The sequence below is a fragment of the Oenanthe melanoleuca genome, chromosome Z (genome assembly GCF_029582105.1).
Source record: "Oenanthe melanoleuca isolate GR-GAL-2019-014 chromosome Z, OMel1.0, whole genome shotgun sequence".
In the NCBI taxonomy this organism is placed as follows: Eukaryota; Metazoa; Chordata; class Aves; order Passeriformes; family Muscicapidae; genus Oenanthe; species Oenanthe melanoleuca.
The window spans coordinates 27,320,310-27,339,670 of NC_079362.1; the positions used below are offsets into that span (position 1 = coordinate 27,320,310).

The 19,361-nt window shown below is 41.6% G+C and overlaps 1 protein-coding gene across 3 annotated transcripts in view; it reads right to left on the minus strand.

Moving 5' to 3' along the window:
- PALM2AKAP2 (PALM2 and AKAP2 fusion) overlaps positions 1–19,361 on the minus strand; it is a 265,867-nt gene that overhangs the window by 89,309 nt on the left and 157,197 nt on the right. For all 3 annotated transcript variants that reach the window (XM_056513037.1, XM_056513036.1, XM_056513035.1), the window contains one exon: positions 16,406–16,488. In XM_056513037.1, coding sequence (XP_056369012.1) covers positions 16,406–16,488 — 83 coding nt within the window. The remainder of the gene's footprint in view (positions 1–16,405; positions 16,489–19,361) is intronic.

Genomic DNA, 19,361 nt, shown 5'->3' on the forward strand with positions numbered 1-19,361 from the left:
GGATTAAATAAATCATTCCCTGCCTGTAGAATACCTAGGGAAAACTCTCACTTTCACACTACATTACATGTAAGTCTCCCATTAAGCTATGCAACGCTTGAGTCTTGTTACAATACAGTATTCTAATAACATTTCTGAGGAAATATTCTGAAGACACAGTTCTCCTTTCTCCTGGAAATCCAGTATCTTACCATCATCAAATAAATAAAAAGTGAACTCTGAACTCTCAGTAATTATAAACTTAAATAAAATTATCTATTTTTAAACTTAAGGATGGCATGATTTACAGTTATAACGGATTAATGAAGGTTATTCACCACCAAAAAGAACAACAATTTCAGCTGATAATCCAGAATTTTAATATGATAAAGAGTATCCTCTTTTTTGTTAATTCTGTCAGAACACCAGAAAAGCCAAGCACCTTGAATGCAATTACTTGGGAAACAAGCCTGTAGTAGAAGCTGAAATTACAGTTTCAACATAGTGTGTTTGAGCAAAAATCGTGGAAAAGCCCTGAAGATTGCCCAATGTAAAGAAAAAAAGAGAAACAAGAATCTGTTTTACAGGTGAAAAACTTCAGCACTGATGATTCACACTTGTTCTTCAGAATGGAGTGAGATACACATGATCTCCTGAAGTTATTGTGTGCTACGCGTAGTTTTTAAAGCTTTGTACACATTTCCATACTGAACAGCCATGACTCTTAACTGATGACTGAAAATACTGGAAGGGCCTTGAGATGCCATCTTAGTCATGGTCTAGATTCCTGCAGTCAACTACAATGACTATGATGACAGGTTAACATTAGGTTTTTTAAAACCCCTACAATTCCCCATCTGACTCTGTAAAAATCTTTCCCATTTGGTAAAATATGGGGATAGTTAATGTTACCAACTACAACTGGACATCTTTCCTTTTCAGATGGCTGAGATGTAACTATCCCTAACTGACTTACCCTGAGGGGAAGACTACAAGGTTTGCTTCCTCACTGAAGACTAACCAGCAGAATCATTCTCCAGATCCTTCCCCATCAAGCTGTACTGTGAAATACATTCTTAGAAGAAGAAGAATCCCAGACAGGAGAGTTCACAGAGTATATAGACTGTGCTCAACTTTAAATACTAATTTACTGGAGCAATGCACACTGAAGTCTTGCAATTAGTTAAGCAGATAAGACTTAAAATTTTGGGAATGTAGAAGAAAAAGAGCACTACTTTGGCATATGGCTCAAAGGAAACAATGGAAATTATAGTTATAACTGCATCTGCTGGCATTCATTCAGTGTTGCTTGCAATATTTCAAAATCAAACTTAATTTTATAGAACTTTACTCAAGTAGTCTAGGTCAGCAGTCAATCAAAGATCATCCCTCTACAGGACTAATGTAATATTTAGGTAAGCCAGCATCACCATCATTTAACAGGTCAACATTTTTTTTCCACCATAATTTGAATGCCAAGCCTATCCACATCAACTTCAATTGACTTGGTCCTAGTGGGTGGGAGTATTGGAAATTACTTTTCCTCAATGAATTATGAGTCTAGAATTTCCTAGGGAAACTTCACTAAGTTTTGGCATTGAAACAAATGAAAAAAAGAAAAAAAAAAAAAAAAAACAAAAAACAAAAAACAAAAAAACCCACACCTAAAAAAACCCCAAAAAAACCCCAAAAAACCCCCACCAAAACCTAAAAAAAACAGAACAAAACACTGGCCTAAAAATGGAAAACAAGCAATGAAAATTGTATCAAAATAACACAGAATTCAGGCTGAACTCTAGGTATCCAAGAAACAGGGTGCACCTGAGAACAAAGATCTGCCCCTTCAGCAGTCTACTAGGAGAGACAGCTGCCGCAGCTTTTCATTTTTTAAAGGGGGGTGGGAGGCAGAAAGAGACCATTTTGGCAACTTGAACAAGCCTCTTTATCCCACAACCATAAACGCACTGCCCATCAGTTGAAGTCAGAACTGCCTTTAAATCAGTACAGCAGCACATCAAAGAGAGAAAAATCACACTGTGAATAGTAACAATAGGGACAGTTCTAGATGCTGCTTTATGTAGCTCTTCTTGTCTTGCTATAAATGGAGTGTCAATAGCAGTTGCTAAATCAGCAGATGTTTCCAGTAGCAAAAGTGAATTTTGCAGTTTAGACAAGACAAAGCAGGCATGAATCAAATTATCTTATGATCAAAGTATACATCAAACTGCTTAGGATTCTGCTGGCTGGACATTTCATGCTGTAAGTAATATGATCATGTATCCTTAACTTAGCCAAAACTCTGGCTGAAGTCAACAGGAGTTTGGAGCAATTAAAAAGGACTATACACACCCCTTCCTACAGAAGTTGCACATCCACAGTGAAGGGAAATAACCATCAGTTGCCACAAGAGCTATTTTTTACTGGCACTATGACAAGATAACTATAAATATGGCTTAATTTACTTAAGAGCTCACCTGGGACTTGTACTCTTTGGACAGCTAGGAAAACTAATACAAAAACAAGTATCAGTTGTCAAAAGCCAATATCTGTATGTAACATTTTAAATCTCTGAAAACTTACTTTGGCAGAGGCTACGGCAGGGCATTAAATAGATGGGCATTCAAATATAAAATGAAGATAAATCGATAAAAAACACTCAATACTGAGTGGTCAGAAATGCTTGCAGTGAATACACTTAAATGAACACAATTTTAGCTGTAACTTCTGCTGTGTGCAGACACATAAAAAGTGTGATGCAAAGATGAAAAAACTTGCCTTTCTTAGGAAAAAAAATAACGCACTATAACATATACAGATATATATAAACACAACTTTTTTGGGTTCCTGAGGCTGCTGAGATCCTGAAAACGTAATTGTGAAATTGAAATAAATCCCTGCCAGATAGGCAAAACCTCTGCAAAACACTTACACAGCATGAATACAAATTGACATACCAGAGCTATGAGACAATGCTAGAATCAGAGAATATTACAACGTTGAACTGTTAATCACCACTCATAATAAAACAACATGTTTGTTTCATTGGTAAAATCACAACGGGGGGAATATGGTCTACCTCTTCCAACAGCAGGCTGGCACTTGTACCTAATGTACACCTTCTGGGGACCTGACAGGCAATTCGTCTGAAGATGAAAACCTAACTTCAGTACGATGACTGCTCTTTAAGGCTAATGATTAATGGTATCAGGAACTCCAACACTGGTACACCCACAAGAGCTGCCGGCCTGCTCACCTCAGTAATAATTTTATCAACTTTTTTGTAAGAGACACCAGTGTTTCGGTAGTTTACGCTGCAGTGGTCCTCAGCAGAGGCCAAATAAAAAAAAGAAATAAAATATTTAAAACTCATGAACTCGCCTTGCTGTTACAGAGGAACCTAAAAATAGAAATACTTGGAACAAAGATACAGGGGATTTTCTGTTCAAAAAGGGGAGTCCAGGAAAATTTTAGATCGCACATGCTTATTAATAAATAATTACGTCACAGGTTTCTCAGGATCTTGCCTAGCCCCCTCCACACGCCCCTCCATCCTCCCGACCTGGCCGTCTCCAGGCTCAGCGGCCGCGCAGGGGAGGGCGGCGGAGCCCCTGCGGCCCCCGGCCCGGCCCAACACAGCCGCCCACGGCCCGGCCCGGCCCGGCCCGGCACAGCCGCCCCCGGCCCGGCCCGGCCCGGCCCGGCACAGCCGCCCCCGGCCCGGCACAGCCGCCCCCGGCCCGCGCACCCCGGGATGCTCGCACAGACCCGGCTGTCCGTGCCGTCCCGCTCCCGCAGCTCCGGCGGGCCGCGCCTCCCCCGTCCGGGCTGCGCACGCCGGGGGCTCCCCGGGGCCGGGGACACCGCGCCGGGCTGCGACGGCAAGGGCAGGAACTCGGCATCCCCTCTGTCCTCCTGGCCTCTTCCCTTCCCCTCCGCGCATCTGCATTCTCCTCTCCTGCTCTCTCTCTCCCTGCCCGCGATTCCACCTTCCCTCCACGCTTTCCCCCTGCCCCTCCTCGCACCTCTAGCGACACCTCCTTACCTCCCCCGCCTTCTCCTGCCCACCCCCCTCTCCCCTCTCCGCTCTCTCCCGCCCGCAACCCGCCGAGGGCCAGCTCGCCGGAGCCGCAGCCACCGCCGCCTCCCTCTGCTCCGCGCTGGGAGCCGCGCTCACACACACACACACAGAGGCAGGCAGACAGACAGACAGGCAGACAGACAGGCAGACGCCGCGCGGACACGCGCATCCCGGCGCTCGCGGTACCTTATCCAAACCGCTCCCGCTCCTCCGGCTCGCGGCGTGCGCTGCCAGCCCCGCGCGCAGCCCCGGCACGTCGGGTCCCCCTTCCTCCTCCTCTTCCTCCTCCCCGCCCGCCCCCTTCGCCGACGCCGAAAGAGGGGGGCAAAGCCGCCGCCCGCCTCGTCCCGCCCCGCCCCGCCTCGTCCCGTCGCGCCCGTCCCGTCCCGTCCCGTCCTGCGGAGGCTCCGCGGCCGCCCCCGCGGCCCCGCCCGCCGCGCTCGGGTTACCGGCGGCCGGGAGCCTCTCCTGTTACGGTGCCCGCGGCCGGCACCGGGGGGGCCGCGAAGGAAAGGAGCGCGGCCCCGCGCCTCGCCTCCGGGGCGTGCAGGGGCGGGAGCTTCACTCCCCCGCCAGCTCCGGGGGTTTCCGAGCCGCGGGTTTCGGGCTGCTGTCTTTTTGTTTGGTTTTGGTTTGATTTTCTTTATTGGTGAGGGGGGCTTGGCCGTTTTGGATTTTTGTTTTATTTTGTTCTGTTCTGTTTTTTAATAGGTGGTACTACTGTCCTGGGCTTCTTCAATGCTGCCTTTAACCCAAATATGCTTGCAAGGTTCCCATTGATCTGCTATCCTTCCTGTGAAAAAGCTCTGCCTTTTATTTTTGGTATCAGTACAAATTTAATTATCCCCTCAGCTCCTGTGCTGGAGATGAAGAACAACTAACGCTTTCTTTGAGCTGGATATGGGGAACAATTAACCCTCTCAGAACTGATCATGGGTTTGCAGATCTCCGCTGTAATCTCTGTACATCACTAACATTTCCCCGCTGAAGAGCTGAAGGTTGCTCTCATGGGAACCTTTGTCTAAGGACTGTTCTGTACCTCTTACCATGCTTAATGCACTCTTGAGAATGACCATGACCTAATAGATCTAAATTTGAGTTGATGAAGTACACAGGATTTAAGATGTGATCAAACCATGCATTCATACAATGGCACAATGACGTTTTTCCTTGAAAATACTTCATGAGGAACTTTTGAGGGAATGTTTCAGTGGCCTGTCAAAACCCTGAGATTTTACTCGTGGCAGCTCAGAGCCCACCATTTTTAATGACTATTCGTCTATGTGTGTCATTTTACATTTACTTATACTGGGTTTCTGATATTGAACATTCAGTCTTGTAATGTCCAGATATAATTCTTTACAATCATTCCTCTTGTTACTGCCAAATAAATGCATTTTAATGAACTTTGCTATTTGACTCCATTCCCAGGTAAGGCAGAGTACATTGAACAGCACACATTGCAACACTGTCTCTTGCAGAACTCTACACCATCCAGCACCTCCCTCTATTGTGAGAACTGGTGATTTATTCCTGTACTTTAAATTTTAAATTCTAAAAAATTACAGAGCTATACCAGGGCTTTCCCTCTTCTTGTTTTCTCTGCTTAGTCTCCTTAAAAGCCTTTGTCAAGAACTTTTTAGACACCCGGTCTGATATGGAAATTAGATCACCCTTATCCACGTTTTTGTTGACCTTTTCAGAGACCTCCAAAAGGTTTGTTTAAGGCAGGACTTTACAGCAGCAATGTTGACTCTTCTCAGATAGATTGCATTAAGTGTTCTTTAGTTCTAACCCAATTAGCATCTCTGTATTTGGACAGTACAGGCATGAGGTTTGCAAACCTTTAGCTCTCCAGTCTGTATTGAAGTTTAGTGTCCCGTTTTCCTCCCTCCACTCTTCAGTAGCCAATGTTTTAAATGGGAGATTACACACTGCTATTGATGATTCAGTTGCTGCATTTTCTGTTGAGAACTCAAGGACAGATGCTCACACAGAGGACATGGTTGCTAACTGAATGCTGTGTGCTAATGAAAACGATTTATGGTAAAAGCTAATGGTATAAGGTAACTGAGGTGTACATATGTAAGTGCAGACATGTAAGTAAGAAATTATCCTAATAATCAACTACAAGTGGCCACAATCCTCTTTGCAAATATATGTGTCTGAAAGCACACGAGAGTATGGTACAGACAAAAACCCCCAAGGTCTTTGACACAGGGAACTGCCTGCCATTCTCTCTACTGGCAGCCATCTGTTTTCTCTTTTTCAGACTTTGTTGTAAATTCTCTGGACAAAGGCTAGGCTTTTTAATGAACATTTAATGAACATTTTTTCTTGCCACTAGCATGCAGCACAGGAAGGAGGAAGAGAGATAGCTCTGAACAGGGGTGTTTCAGCTGCACCATCTAGGAATGTCCCCAGGAATGTCTGCAATGCAGTTATCTGCCCAAAGACAGGGCTCCTAGCCTTTGTCCTTCTAGGATAAGGTGCTAGAACCACAGTACATCCTCATTCAGACTATTTGCAGAGAGCAGACAGGGAGCAAAGGGGAGCTGCGCTTGTGCATGGGCATGCATTGCTGATCCTGCCCACCAACCTGCCCTGCAGGCATGAGAGTCTGTACTCCCACAGATAGGCATGCCATCCAAATGGCAATACGGGCATGTGGAGGAAGGAGGAAAAAGAGCATGGGAGTTACATCCTTTTTGTATGTTTCACAGATCTGACCACCCTTTATTTGGTTTTTATGTACTTCAGCTGCTAGAAACAGAGTATGGCAGTTATCAGAAGGGAGGAAGGGAAATAAATTAGTGGTTTTTGCTTATGGAAACCTTCAGAACCATGCAGAAAGATCTCCTCCAGACCTCAAAAACATAATTAAAATAAGCATTGTCAAGTTTCATGCTTTCTAAAGTTTTGGAGACTAGCAGTACTCGAATGTGGAGAAAAATCTGGAAACCAATGATGCTACAGTGTCAGAGGAGGAATTTCAGAGCTCCTCTTCCTGGGTTCACACCTCTCTATCTTATTGTTCCAGCAATTACCTTCTGTCCCTCTCCGGCTTTCTGGGTTCATACAACAATGGACTGTATGACAGCAGCAGAGATTTTCTTCCATTAGGTAAAGCAATGTCACAAATGAAACTGACCCAGTTTGTTAATGCTCTGTAAATTTACTACAGCATTACAGAGAGCTTCAGGCAGGGGGAAGGAGCAATTAATCTTTGCCAGAATGCAGTTTTCCCTTATTTTTACTATAACGTTGAAATACCTTTACCTAGACAATGAATTGCAAGATTAGTTGGTACTGTACTAAAAACCCTGCAAAGAGGAAGAATATAAAGATAGCTGCATTAACCAAATATTTGTCAAGAAAAATAGTTATTTGTTAACACTCACATGACAGCTCCTCACGTCATTCTATTTCAGGCCTGCTTTATGTGCTTGTGAAATGAAAAGCTATTATCCCCAGTATCACCTCACTCCTTCTTCAATGGACGACCAGTTTGCATCCCAAGACTGTGCTGAAAATGTTGGAAAAATTGACAAAAACAGATCCTGAGATTAATGTGGAGTCTTGAAGGATGTTAAGGAACTGCAACTGTGTATCTGAGCTTTCGTTTGCAGGGGACTGCAAAACTGAGGATGCTTTTCTACATCTGCGGCCTGTGGAAATGGCAGGTGGTCAACATCTCTGACAACCAGGCCATGTGCTTATGTGAGACCTTGTTATTATACAAAAAGGCTCTTATTCCTGCTCGTTTTATCTCTGCCATATAAACTGACCTAGTTTACAATCTGCCTCTGTACAGATGTGTGGTCTTCCATGGGCAGAAAGAGGATGGAACCATTGCCAACAAACCGTGCCTGGAGTTAGAAAGGGGAAGAGACACAGGGTAGCTCAGGATGGGGAGATAAAGAGAAGGAAATTAAAGGAAATTAAAGGAAATTAAAGGAAATGAGGAGAGGAGAGGAGAGGAGAGGAGAGGAGAGGAGAGGAGAGGAGAGGAGAGGAGAGGAGAGGAGAGGAGAGGAGAGGAGAGGAGAGGAGAGGAGAGGAGAGGAGAGGAGAGGAGAGGAGAGGAGAGGAGAGGAGAGGAGAGGAGAGGAGAGGAGAGGAGAGGAGAGGAGAGGAGAGGAGAGGAGAGGAGAGGAGAGGAGAGGAGAGGAGAGGAGAGGAGAGATTGTATCAGTATCTGCTGCTCCTGCTGCTCCTGTCTTGGAGAGAGAGGAATAACTCAGTCTTTGCTTTTGGACCCTGTCAGTATAGGGGAACATGGCTTCAGTGAGGCAGATTTTTTTATTGTTATGCAGTGAACCTTGAAATGGAGAATAATTCTAAAAGGATACCTCTTCCTATTAGAATTTTTTTCAGGCTGCTGTTTATAGCTCAGCACACTATTCTTGTTCTCTATGAACTCTAAAAGATGCTGAATGCAGAATAAAGAAAGGAAGGAAAACACTATGATAATGATGCTGAATATGCCAGGCAGTTTTATAACATTTATAAATGAAACGTAGACCTGAAGGGTGATGCTTCATATGGTAGCCTCCACACTGAATATGAAAAATGAGTTTTGCTTGGGATGCAGATTTTTAAGTGTTCTAGACTGGCTGTCAGATATTTTGTGATTAGATTAATTTTCCTTTTCTTGTGGTTCTGGTTATTTCTCTGACTGCAGAAAAACATGAAGATGAGCTGGATGGGAGAATGCACCAGCTTGTAATAATGTGTGTGAGATGAAAATAGTACTTCAGTGTATTCTCTATGCATTTATAAAGCTAATGAATGCAGAGATCCACCAGACAGTTAGCAAAAGAGCTGTAGGAAGTTTGGAGGTCACATTCATAAATGCTTTATATTCAGTGCAGGGATGAAATGTTGTGAATTGCAGAGGCAGGGAGCTGCTGGTAGAGAACTGACTGGAGATCTTGTTCTATTCCTGTCATTGCTGCTGATTTGTTATGTCACTGAAGGTAAGTCACTTTCTCTTATTTGTCTATATGAGTTGATGAGTTTTAGGATCGGGACTTTCGGTTAGTAGGAGGTGGAAAACTTAATAGGACTTCCGCTGTGGTTAGGGAATTCAAATAGAAAGTTCATAGAATGAACTCAAAAATTCCTTTCTGAAGTTATTCACCTGTCTAACAGGCTCATTTACATACATCTATTATGTCTTGGAATAGTTTGGCAAGATCTCTATCAGCTACTCACTACATGAGTAATCTCATTGGCTTAAATGTGACTCCTTGGGTGAGTAATGTTTTAGTACTGGCTCCATAAAAGGTCTGAGTCACCATCAGCTTACAAACTACGTGTGCAACCCTGCGAGCACTTACCACACGGTGTAGTGCGTTTTACTGCGATCAATTCTCTCCCAGGAATAATACCCAGTAGTAACTGTTTCTGTCATCCACACCCACGTGTAGAAGTTACTCTGTTCTGCAGTCGAAAAACCAGCCAAGTTTCACTGCAATCATGTTCTCTTCGATTCACGGAAACTGTTAGTTTCCTTTCACAAGAAATCCAAAGAAGTATTTAGTACTTGTGGAATTGTAAGTAAAAGATCTATTTTATTGCAGCTTCCAGGAATGCCACTGCATAACCAACTCATGGATCTCCCTCCTTTCGGAAAACGCAGTCATTGCAACTCTGAAGCTGTAAAGTTTCACTTAAAAGTTCTTTACAGTCTTGTTCCAGCTAATGTTTGTGCTTTGATTCCTCCTGCCTTATCTTTGTCTCATTGTGCCCTCGTCCACAATAGCCCCTGTTTCTTTTCCCTATTGAGAACTTTGCGACTCCTTTCAGTCTGCTCCTTTTCCTAAGGGCAGAAAAAGAAATTCCATTCAGTAGTATCCCTCTTTTATTCTACAAATTCCTCTTTCAAGTCAGCTTCATCAATAACACCAGCACAAGGCAGTCCTCAAAGATAATTTGCCATGTCCAGCTTGCCTGACTGAGCCTGATCATCCTCAGAGTTAAGCTCTACATATTTTTCCAACTACTATCTCCATAGGAAAAGCCATATAAATATAGCACTAGTTGTTACCAGAGCATTACATATTCTGCATTTATATCAACTAGTGAGGCATGATAAACATGGACTACAGTACTTCAACAATTATGTACAGTTGCATATTATTCCTGCAATAGAACGGGCATAGCCAAAAAGATTTAAAGAGCAGTCATTATTTTAGGAATAGGGAACCTCTGTAACTCTTCTATACAATACTTGAATAGCATATTCTCACAAAAAGCATTTGTTTGTGAACTAAAGAGCTTGATTCAAAGCCTAATGGAGACTCTTCCAATGCATTCAATAAGCTTTGGATTAAGTCCTTCCTGAGGAACAGATGCAGGCTTTTATTCACTACCAGTGAAACAATAAAAACAACGAGACAAAGAATAAAGTTGTCTACACAGAATAAAGCAGTGTTGTCCTGCAACAGCTTAAATACATTAGTCTCTATAGTTAAACCAAAGTAATGTAGAGCTGCTCAAATTGTTTGTATAGGCAATTCACAAAATGTACAGTCCAGAAATGTTGAAGTATCTACACACAAGCACTCATACAAGTATTTTCACTGATTATTCAACTTTGTAGTACTTGCAAAAACTGAGTTATAAATACAACTATAAATTCCAGTAGTTCAAGCAAAGATAACACCGAAATAATTTGTTTCCAAAAATGAACAAAATTGTGATGGAAGAATAAGCTGGAATATTTTTTTTTTTTTTTGCCACAGCTCTTAGAGGGATACAAAGTGTTTACTGAGACCTGGACTTGAGACAGACTTTCCTTTAGTAAGTTTATCTCATTCAACATAGTGATTTCTTATCTGGCCCATGATGTTATCCAAATGCAAGCAATAATGGGTGCTAATGTGCAGAGACTTCTCCTGCCCCTGCAGGAAAATCTGGGGCCAGAGTCTCCCCAGGAAAAAGAGTCTGATAAGGGAGATAAGCAACTGTGGGAGATACAGGAGAGCTACTGAAGTAAAAGACAGCAAACAAGAGGAACAATTAGCAGAAATTGAGCTTTAGCAGAAGCCAAGTGAAGAAATCTAGTGATAAAGAGTGAAAAGCATGGTTTTTGAAATATGAATCCTGCATGGATTTATGTAGAAAGTAGAAATTGAAAAGGAAGCCTGATTAGAATAGATTTCAGTCATAGCAAAAAATGACCTTCATAATGAATATGTGGAGAGAGGTGGATTTTGAAAGAACTAGTGTCTGGGGCAATAAAGTGTGAGCAGAAAAGGACATTATGCAAAACTTTAACCAGGAAAGGGAAAAGAGAATCAAAGTTGATAACTAATACTACACTAAGCTACTTCTATAATTATTAAAAATAATAACATTTCTATGTTCCTAGCCTTTTCAGCTCACAATTAGCCGCCTCCAAAACAGGTCAGTTTTCTTAAATTCTGTACATCTAATGGCTAGGCAAAGTGAACACAGTAGTTACTTCTGTTCCAAACATGAACTAAATGGAGACATTTTTATGACATCTTTTCCTGGAGCATTACCGCAGATATGCTCTGACAACAATGAAGAAGAGAAATCCTTCTGCCTTTTTTCTCCTGCATAGGGAACCCTGTCAGGGTCCAGTGACTGAAATCTCTACTATACAGAAAGAACATCATGACTCCCTTCCCATACTCCTATTTTCACCTTTGTGTTGCTACAGACTAGTGAATGGTCCTGCAAATTTCTGATATCTTTCAATCTCCTCACTTTTGCACATTGAAGTGCTAATCTTCAGCAGTTAAACTCCCTTCTCAACATACTTTACCAGGTCCTCACAAGGGAAAGGCTGGATGCTTATTCCTTCTAGCACGATTTCAATGGTGTTAATGCCTCCAATTGGAATGTGTTTTGTGCTGCACAGTGGATGGCAACACTAGAAATGACTGAGAAAATCAAGACTACCCACAGGTTCTCAGAAAGTCAGAGACAAGTGGATAATATTTCAAAGAAGTGGATAATAGTTTCAAAGAAGCAATTATTTGTTTCACGACTAGGAATATGTTTTCCCCCTCAAATAACAGTATCATGGTTTCCTAAAGATGTGTCCTTTTCTTGAATTAGAGAGGGAGCAAGCCCAATGTCCAAACCGATGGTCAGCTGAAGGATTGGCTGTCCCTGCAATCACTGAGGTCTTAGATTCACTGTGTTTTCTGATCATCAAAGGTGCAATCAGGCAAAATGAAGCTGTAATAAGACAATATGAGACCTATGAAGATAAATCTGCTGATTAAATATTCACAGTAATCTGTATGGAAACCCAGCTCTGCACTACAAAACTGATGTTACTTTTATTGTCTAACTCACTGTTGGAGCAGGCAATCTTTCTTGTCTCTGGATATGGAGGTGGGGGGCATGTTTTACACAGGTGCCACAGCTTGACAGTGTTGTTACTCAGCTTAGACAGTTTCCATGCAGAATCACAAAAATAAAATTACGGTGCCAGAGGTCAAACATAATGTTTGACTGCTTTGAATAACTGAATAATCTCTGGTTTCCCTGACCAATGTTGCCTGGCTCCATAATGATACAGAGAGCAATTAGCAGAAGTAACTGGAAATGAACCCTTAGCTGTGAGCTATGACATGCGGTTCAGTAGCTCAGATGAATCCTCCTCTCCCATCACCCTGCCCAGCTCTGCTGACTTCAGCATGAGGTAAGCTTTGGACAGGACCAGAGATGGACAGTGCAGCCTGGGAAAGCAGTGATGAGAGCGGGCAGGAGCCAGCTGGGGAAAGCATCAGCTGCAGGAAAAAAGCTGTTCTGCTCTTCCAAGTTGGCTGGTACCTTGCCTTGTTTTGCTGCACACTGTGTCAGAATTTCAGCAGTGCCTGGTCATGGTGGGTGGGCATAGCAGTGAGATACATCTGAAACTGCCTGAAGAGTCAGAAAGAAGGGGATGTAAGGCCATGCAGGCTTACACTGTGAAAGATGATCAGGGATTTTTGCTGTCTGGCCTCTTCAGATTCTTGTACTATGCAAAAAAAGCATTTCCATTATAAACTGATCTAGAGTAAGGAAAATATCAAAGCCTCTGCCATTTTGAGTTACCTGTAAAGTTTTCATCTCCAACACAATTTTGGCAGCAGGACAAGAGGGAGGATGAGGGGAAGGGGCATATCTTGGATCTGCTTATATTAATTGTTTGTTTGTTTGTTTGTTTTTTTGTTTGTTTGTAAGCAGCTGCACGGTGAAGTGGATTCTTTTTTTCCATAAATTTCTGGACTCACTTAGGTTCTTTGATGATATAATATTTTATAACACCAATGAAAAACCAAATTAATGATCTATGTTTCTGAGAAAACATGACACCAAAATATTAACACTGCAAGACAAGTTCAGCCTATTGCTGATCTTTTTCATGGTCCTAAAAGTTTTGTTGAAATTAGAAGTTGTTTGCCAAGATAATCTCTCAATCAGTATTACAGAGAAAACCCTGAATGTTGTGCACGTTCATCTTCATCCTTCCTACCAATCAGCAGTAATAATGGTGGAAATATAAAGAGAACCAGCTGCAGTTTATGCTACTCCCACACACATATACTTTTCAAGTACAAGCTGCAAGAATGGCTCAGTAGTAAAGTACATGGTATTCTGAACCTGAACTCTAAAGTGAGCTGGATGTGTTTCAAATGCAATGATGAAAAGGCAACATTTTGCTATTTAGAAATGAAGGAAGAAACATAAAAATCCCTCCAAGATTACTCACAAACTTTGGCTTGTTCAGAGTGTGTCACATAGAATGGCTCTTAGGGAGGACTACAAATTTCTCCTCTGGTGAGGGAGAGTATTCCAAGTGTTTACTGATCCATATCCTGTTTTCACTGGTTATGAATGTCATTATCTATTTGATGTAAGAATTTTCTACACTTTATTGAAAGCTACACGAATTACCATTGACTTCAACTGTACAGTCAATAGCACAGTCAGGACCTAAGTGTAGCTTGTTGCTATTTTGTTAATAGTTCATTAAAGGGAAGGGAACTTTATGGTAGCCCAGGACTCCCCTTGGAGTAAGTTGGTTGTTGAAAATAACAGAGATATGGGGATTTCTCTTTCCTGTTTCTATTAATTGAAAATACTATTGAAACACTACTGCAACTAGGTCTGCATAGATTATTTTTGGAGTTGATCTAGAACTGATAGTTTCCTTATATAAAAATACTATTGCCCATTTGACATTTTAACTATAGGGAAGACAATTATTTTGGATATCTCTCTCAGCAAATTTAGAAGAGTTTATAACCAACTGCTGCATATAATCTTTGCTTCAAACACCAGGATTTTCTCTTCCCTAGACTGCTAGCACTTTAAAGAAAGTTTTTTAAAAGAAAACTTTAACTCTTTGTCATTTTCTATGACTAAATTAATCTTTTTTCATGTGGGTAAGGAAGCTCTCATGGACTTTATTGACTTTCCTGTGCTGGCATTTTGCTGATTCTGCTCACGCTACTTTAGTGGCAACACTAAGACAGCCTCCCTTTTGCAAAATTATGTCTTTAAATCTCTTCCTTCAGAGGGAGGTCTTGATGAAAAAATGGCACCTCTTTTTCAAAACCAAAGAGGAAACAATGCTAAGTCAGATTTTGTTCTCTATGATGTTATACTCCCAAGCATTTGGGATAATGTGCTATTAAAACAAATTGCATTCCACCGTCATTTTTCCCCCTCTTCCTTAAGTATGACCTTAACTTAAGCTAGAGAGTGTTATGGGCTGAGTAAACTCCAGCTGAGAGCTTTCCCAGGAGCCCTAGAGGTCCTGTTTGTGATACCAGAGCTGCCACAAAGCAATACTACATGAAGCAGAGCATTGATAGCAACCAGAGCACAATATCTGGGAATGCCTGTGCAAGTCTGTGCTCCAGCTCCAGTCAGAATAATTTGAATATCTGATTTAACCATAACATGAATGGATTTCATTTTGACTTCTGTTCACTATCAATTTGGACATTGCTTTTATTGCCTGTATTATAAATTATTTCCTTAAGGAAAAGTAGTTTATTATTGATTGATGTCTCTGAGAATGCATTGACTTGCTGCTTTATATAGATTTAACCTTAAATTTAATCATAGTTTTTGATACCCAGGACTATGAAATTCTGTGTTATCTGGCCCATTCTGATTTTTTTATTACATGTGGTCAGATTTGTATTTGTTATCAGTAGGTCTGTTTTGTTTTGGTGTTTTTTAAACATCATTTTGCTCTAGCACCATTTGGATTTCCTCAGCACTGTAGAAAATAAAAAAAATAAAGCCTATAGGAAATCTGGGTTTTGAGAAATTTATTTTTTTAATCTAGTAAAAGAATGAAGTAAATATTGTAAGAAAAATCAAAATGTGTTATGTGTTTATATTTTCCTCATTCAAAAACAGAAGTTATGCAGATGATGGCTTGAGCTGATTATTCACCATGGCCCTTAACATTTTAAAGATAGCTGATGTGAGCTTCTCACACTAGTTTTCACTCACAGGCCAGAAGAAGACACAAATCTGCTGCGTTTTATCTTTGAATGTTTCTCTCAGAAATTTACCTAACTGTAATTAAAAAATCTCAGACAAATCTACTTTTATAGGAAAAGTATGAAATATGCTTCATCAACCTTATATTAACCTATTTAAGAGCCTAGATTGCTGTTTAATTTAATTTTTAAAAGTGTGAAAGTTTAAAACAAACTTAGGCATGAATACGGCCTATGTATACTCAAATTTGCATCTTTAAAAATGTCTGGTCTATAGTGTAAATTTTTGGGGACACCTCTAGCTTTTAACATGGTTGTTTTTGGCTTCAGACAAAAACTTCCTCAGCAATGTCAGCCACTGTGAAAATGAATGTCTTGGCCCTGCAGGAATTCCCTTGCCCATTCACTGCCTTTCCACTCTTTATCTTACTGGCAATTTCATTTGCTGCTGTTAAAAACACATGGCTGCACATGATCACAGCGAGAATGACAAAGAAAAAGGAGTATTCCTGTGTGGGAGATTGACTGACAGTGAGGAAGGATAGAGCATTGATTTGACACTGTCCATGAACTGCCAGGATTATTTAACCAAGCTTTTCAAGAGATTCACTTTTGTTGAAAATCCTCCTAATCCTAACCATTGCACCAGACTCAGATATTTAGAAAGAAGCCCTGTGGAAACCAAGTGAACACTGTTTACACCAAAGGGATCTGCTATAAAACTACTCCCAGCATGACAGCCTCCTTGCAGCTGCAGATGCGATGCACTCCTCTGAGAGTGGAGAACTATCAAGAATTACGTTTGAGTACAGTGCAGATCCCTGTGCCTCCCACAAGGACACGGTGAGAGGAGACTTACCCCTGCACCCTCCTTGGCTTCAGAACCTTCACAGGAGCATGGTCCCGATGGGTCCCTCAGCAGCATAGCCAATCCTCCTGCACCTACAAAACCAAAGACATTTATTGCCCATGGGAGAATACGCACGGCTGAGAGGTTGCTTTGCTTTGATTGGATCCATTTCTACCCGCCACGCTCTGCCACCAGCCTGGTGTTTTGTCAGTGTTGTTGAAGAATGTAGAAAGCCTACGAAAACCATGACTGACAAATATCTTTTCCAGCTGCAGACAGCTCTGCTTGCTGCATAGAGGCAGCTGCCTATGGGGGAAAATGCAATGGGTGCTAAGTGTTGACACTGTGTGCCATGGCTCTGGAAGAACATACTCCATTTCAGTCCACTCAGTGGCCATCCCTGTCCCTAGGGTGGTTCCCAGTGGCAGAGCTGCCCTGGCTGCTGATGGGGCAGTGGCATGGCCCTTGCCACTCCCGGGCAGCTGCAGTCTTGTCACCCCCAGGCAGCTCCCTAGACACTGGTTGCTCTGTGCTCGTCCGTGTCACTGTGCTGAAGGTATGCCTGTGCTCACACCATGTCCTGCATAAACTTGTCCTGTCTCTTGGAGATGCCAAAGGACTTTTCATTACTCCTCTGCATCCAAAGAGCAGGGCAAATAAGAGCATCTAGACCCCTAACTAAGAGTATGTCATTAGAGAATTTTGTTTTGTGATGCAGGCAGTAGTAACCACTGCTTATTGAGTCATGTCAGATCACAAGCACAGCTTGCAGGTCATGGCATGGACAGCCTGTCTGGGAGAACCTCTGCATCAGGCTTAGGCCTTGAAGAAGTTAAGAACATTTCAGCTAATTTCACCTTTAGGGACAATCTTGTTTAAGCATAGCTAGTAACAGACAGCTGCTTGACTGCTTTTGGAATTTCCATAGCACTGGTAATAATTGATTAATGTTGGGTTAGTGTCAGATTAAATCAGGGAATATATTCTAAACTATGAAATTAAATTATTGCATGATCTCCTCTATAGAGAAGAAAAATGTATAAGGATTTTTTTATAATCTCCAGTAGCTCTGCTACAATGTACTCAGCAGGAGTACATTGAATAATCTTCCTTATGTTACCGCAGCACAGTGCATGCCTACTAAATTTGAAATAGGTCTCTCACGTAATAATATGACTTGAAATGGCTCTGCAGGCCTTGGTCAATACAAGGATAGTTATTGATGCCCTCTGCTGCTACTTGAGTCTATAATCTTGAGTGTATACACCACAGTGGTGTTATGATTACTTATGCAAAAAGGAACCATGCTTCAGAGATGCCCATTGCGTATTTGTTGCTGCAGTGGACAGTGGCACATGCTAACTGTGTTAGCTTGAGCTGTAGTTGAGAGACTTTCACTACAGAGCTGCATCTTTCCTTCTAACAATATTGGCCGGCTGCAGTTTCAGTTAGACTTCTTTACTTTGGAAGGAGAATATTAAAAAGTGCCAGTGGAACTTATGTGTACATAAAAATCCTGAAAATGCTTTTAAGTTTTTACAGCACAGGTTCTCTGGAACTAGCCCTTCCTCTTCCTGCCTGCTGAGCTATGTTGCCCATGTAGTCCACAGAGCCAGGTAGCCCTCAGGTGGGTTTGAGAACTGTGTTAAAACCAATGTGAGTAGTTACAGAATAGAGACCAATTTTCTTGTGTTCTCTACACTCTGAAAGAGTCCACAAAGTCAGAGCTCTAATCCTGTGACTTTACCACAGGATTAATCCCTTCTTTGCATTCATCTCTATGCTCTATGGGATTCCCATAGAGCATTGCTGCTTTGGAAGTGAGTCCGCAGAAAAAGCAACTAGCTTATTCTGTCCTGAGTTCTTTTTTGTCTATTTTTTTTTTTTATTTCCAGCTCTCTTTGATAGCTTTACTCATGCTAATCTCAGGCCAAAATTTTTCTCCTTTTTATGTATCCATATATAATATTTCAGCATAATGGATCTTTGATTGTCTACTGATATCTGTATGCTCTCTTGCTATCCAAAATCAGACGTGAAATAGAGCTGTGTGCCTTTTTACACAGTTTCAGTAAAACTTCCCTTTATACCCAAGCTACATCATTTTCTGCAATGTATTTGGAACTGTGAAGCCTTTGCATGTTATCCTTGAATGGATGCCTCTGCATTACCTTATTACTGTTAGTCTGGGTCAGAGCATGGGAGCAGTTGGTGCTGATATATCTAAGTTGAAATTATAAATATGCCCAGGATTTAATATCAGACTAGATTTAGTCTAATTCTGTGGTAGTTTATATTAATTTCCTGAAATAGTGAATGTTACCTTGGAGTGAATGTTACCATAGTGTCATAAGGAGTACTACTTGATTTGAATATTTATGTTTACTCTATGGTTTGGAAAGTGTTTCATGTTTCCCTGCAGCAGAATTTCTGGTTTGGTTTCCTCCTCTTGCATGTGACTCAACAGTACACCCGTAGTGTGAATCACTCCACGTCTGCATCAACTGCAGATGTGGTAAAGGAGAGAGGGATGAGTTCACTAAAAACCATACTGCTGCTCTCTGATGAAATGCTGATGTATGTGCAGCCCAAGCCCACCAAGGAAGCATAGCCTGGTGACTAGCACGCTCAGTGGAGATGTGGGTTACCTAATTTCACACCTGTGCCACAACTAGCATTCTGCATACCCCTTGGAAGGCACTGGTACTGTCTTAGGTTCTCCACTTGTCAGACATATTCCCCATTGATGTGGCAATAATTGAAAGGTTAAGAAGAGAGCATTATTACCTTTACAGTGGTAATAAATGTACCTAAATAGAAGAAAGTCACAAAAGTCTGAGGCCTAAAAATTAACATGCATAAGAAAATTATATCTTTCCTACACATCTCACGAAATAAATATCATGAGGAGAATTCATCCCACATTGTTTTTGGTGATAGGCCATATCTGCTATAGGATGGACCT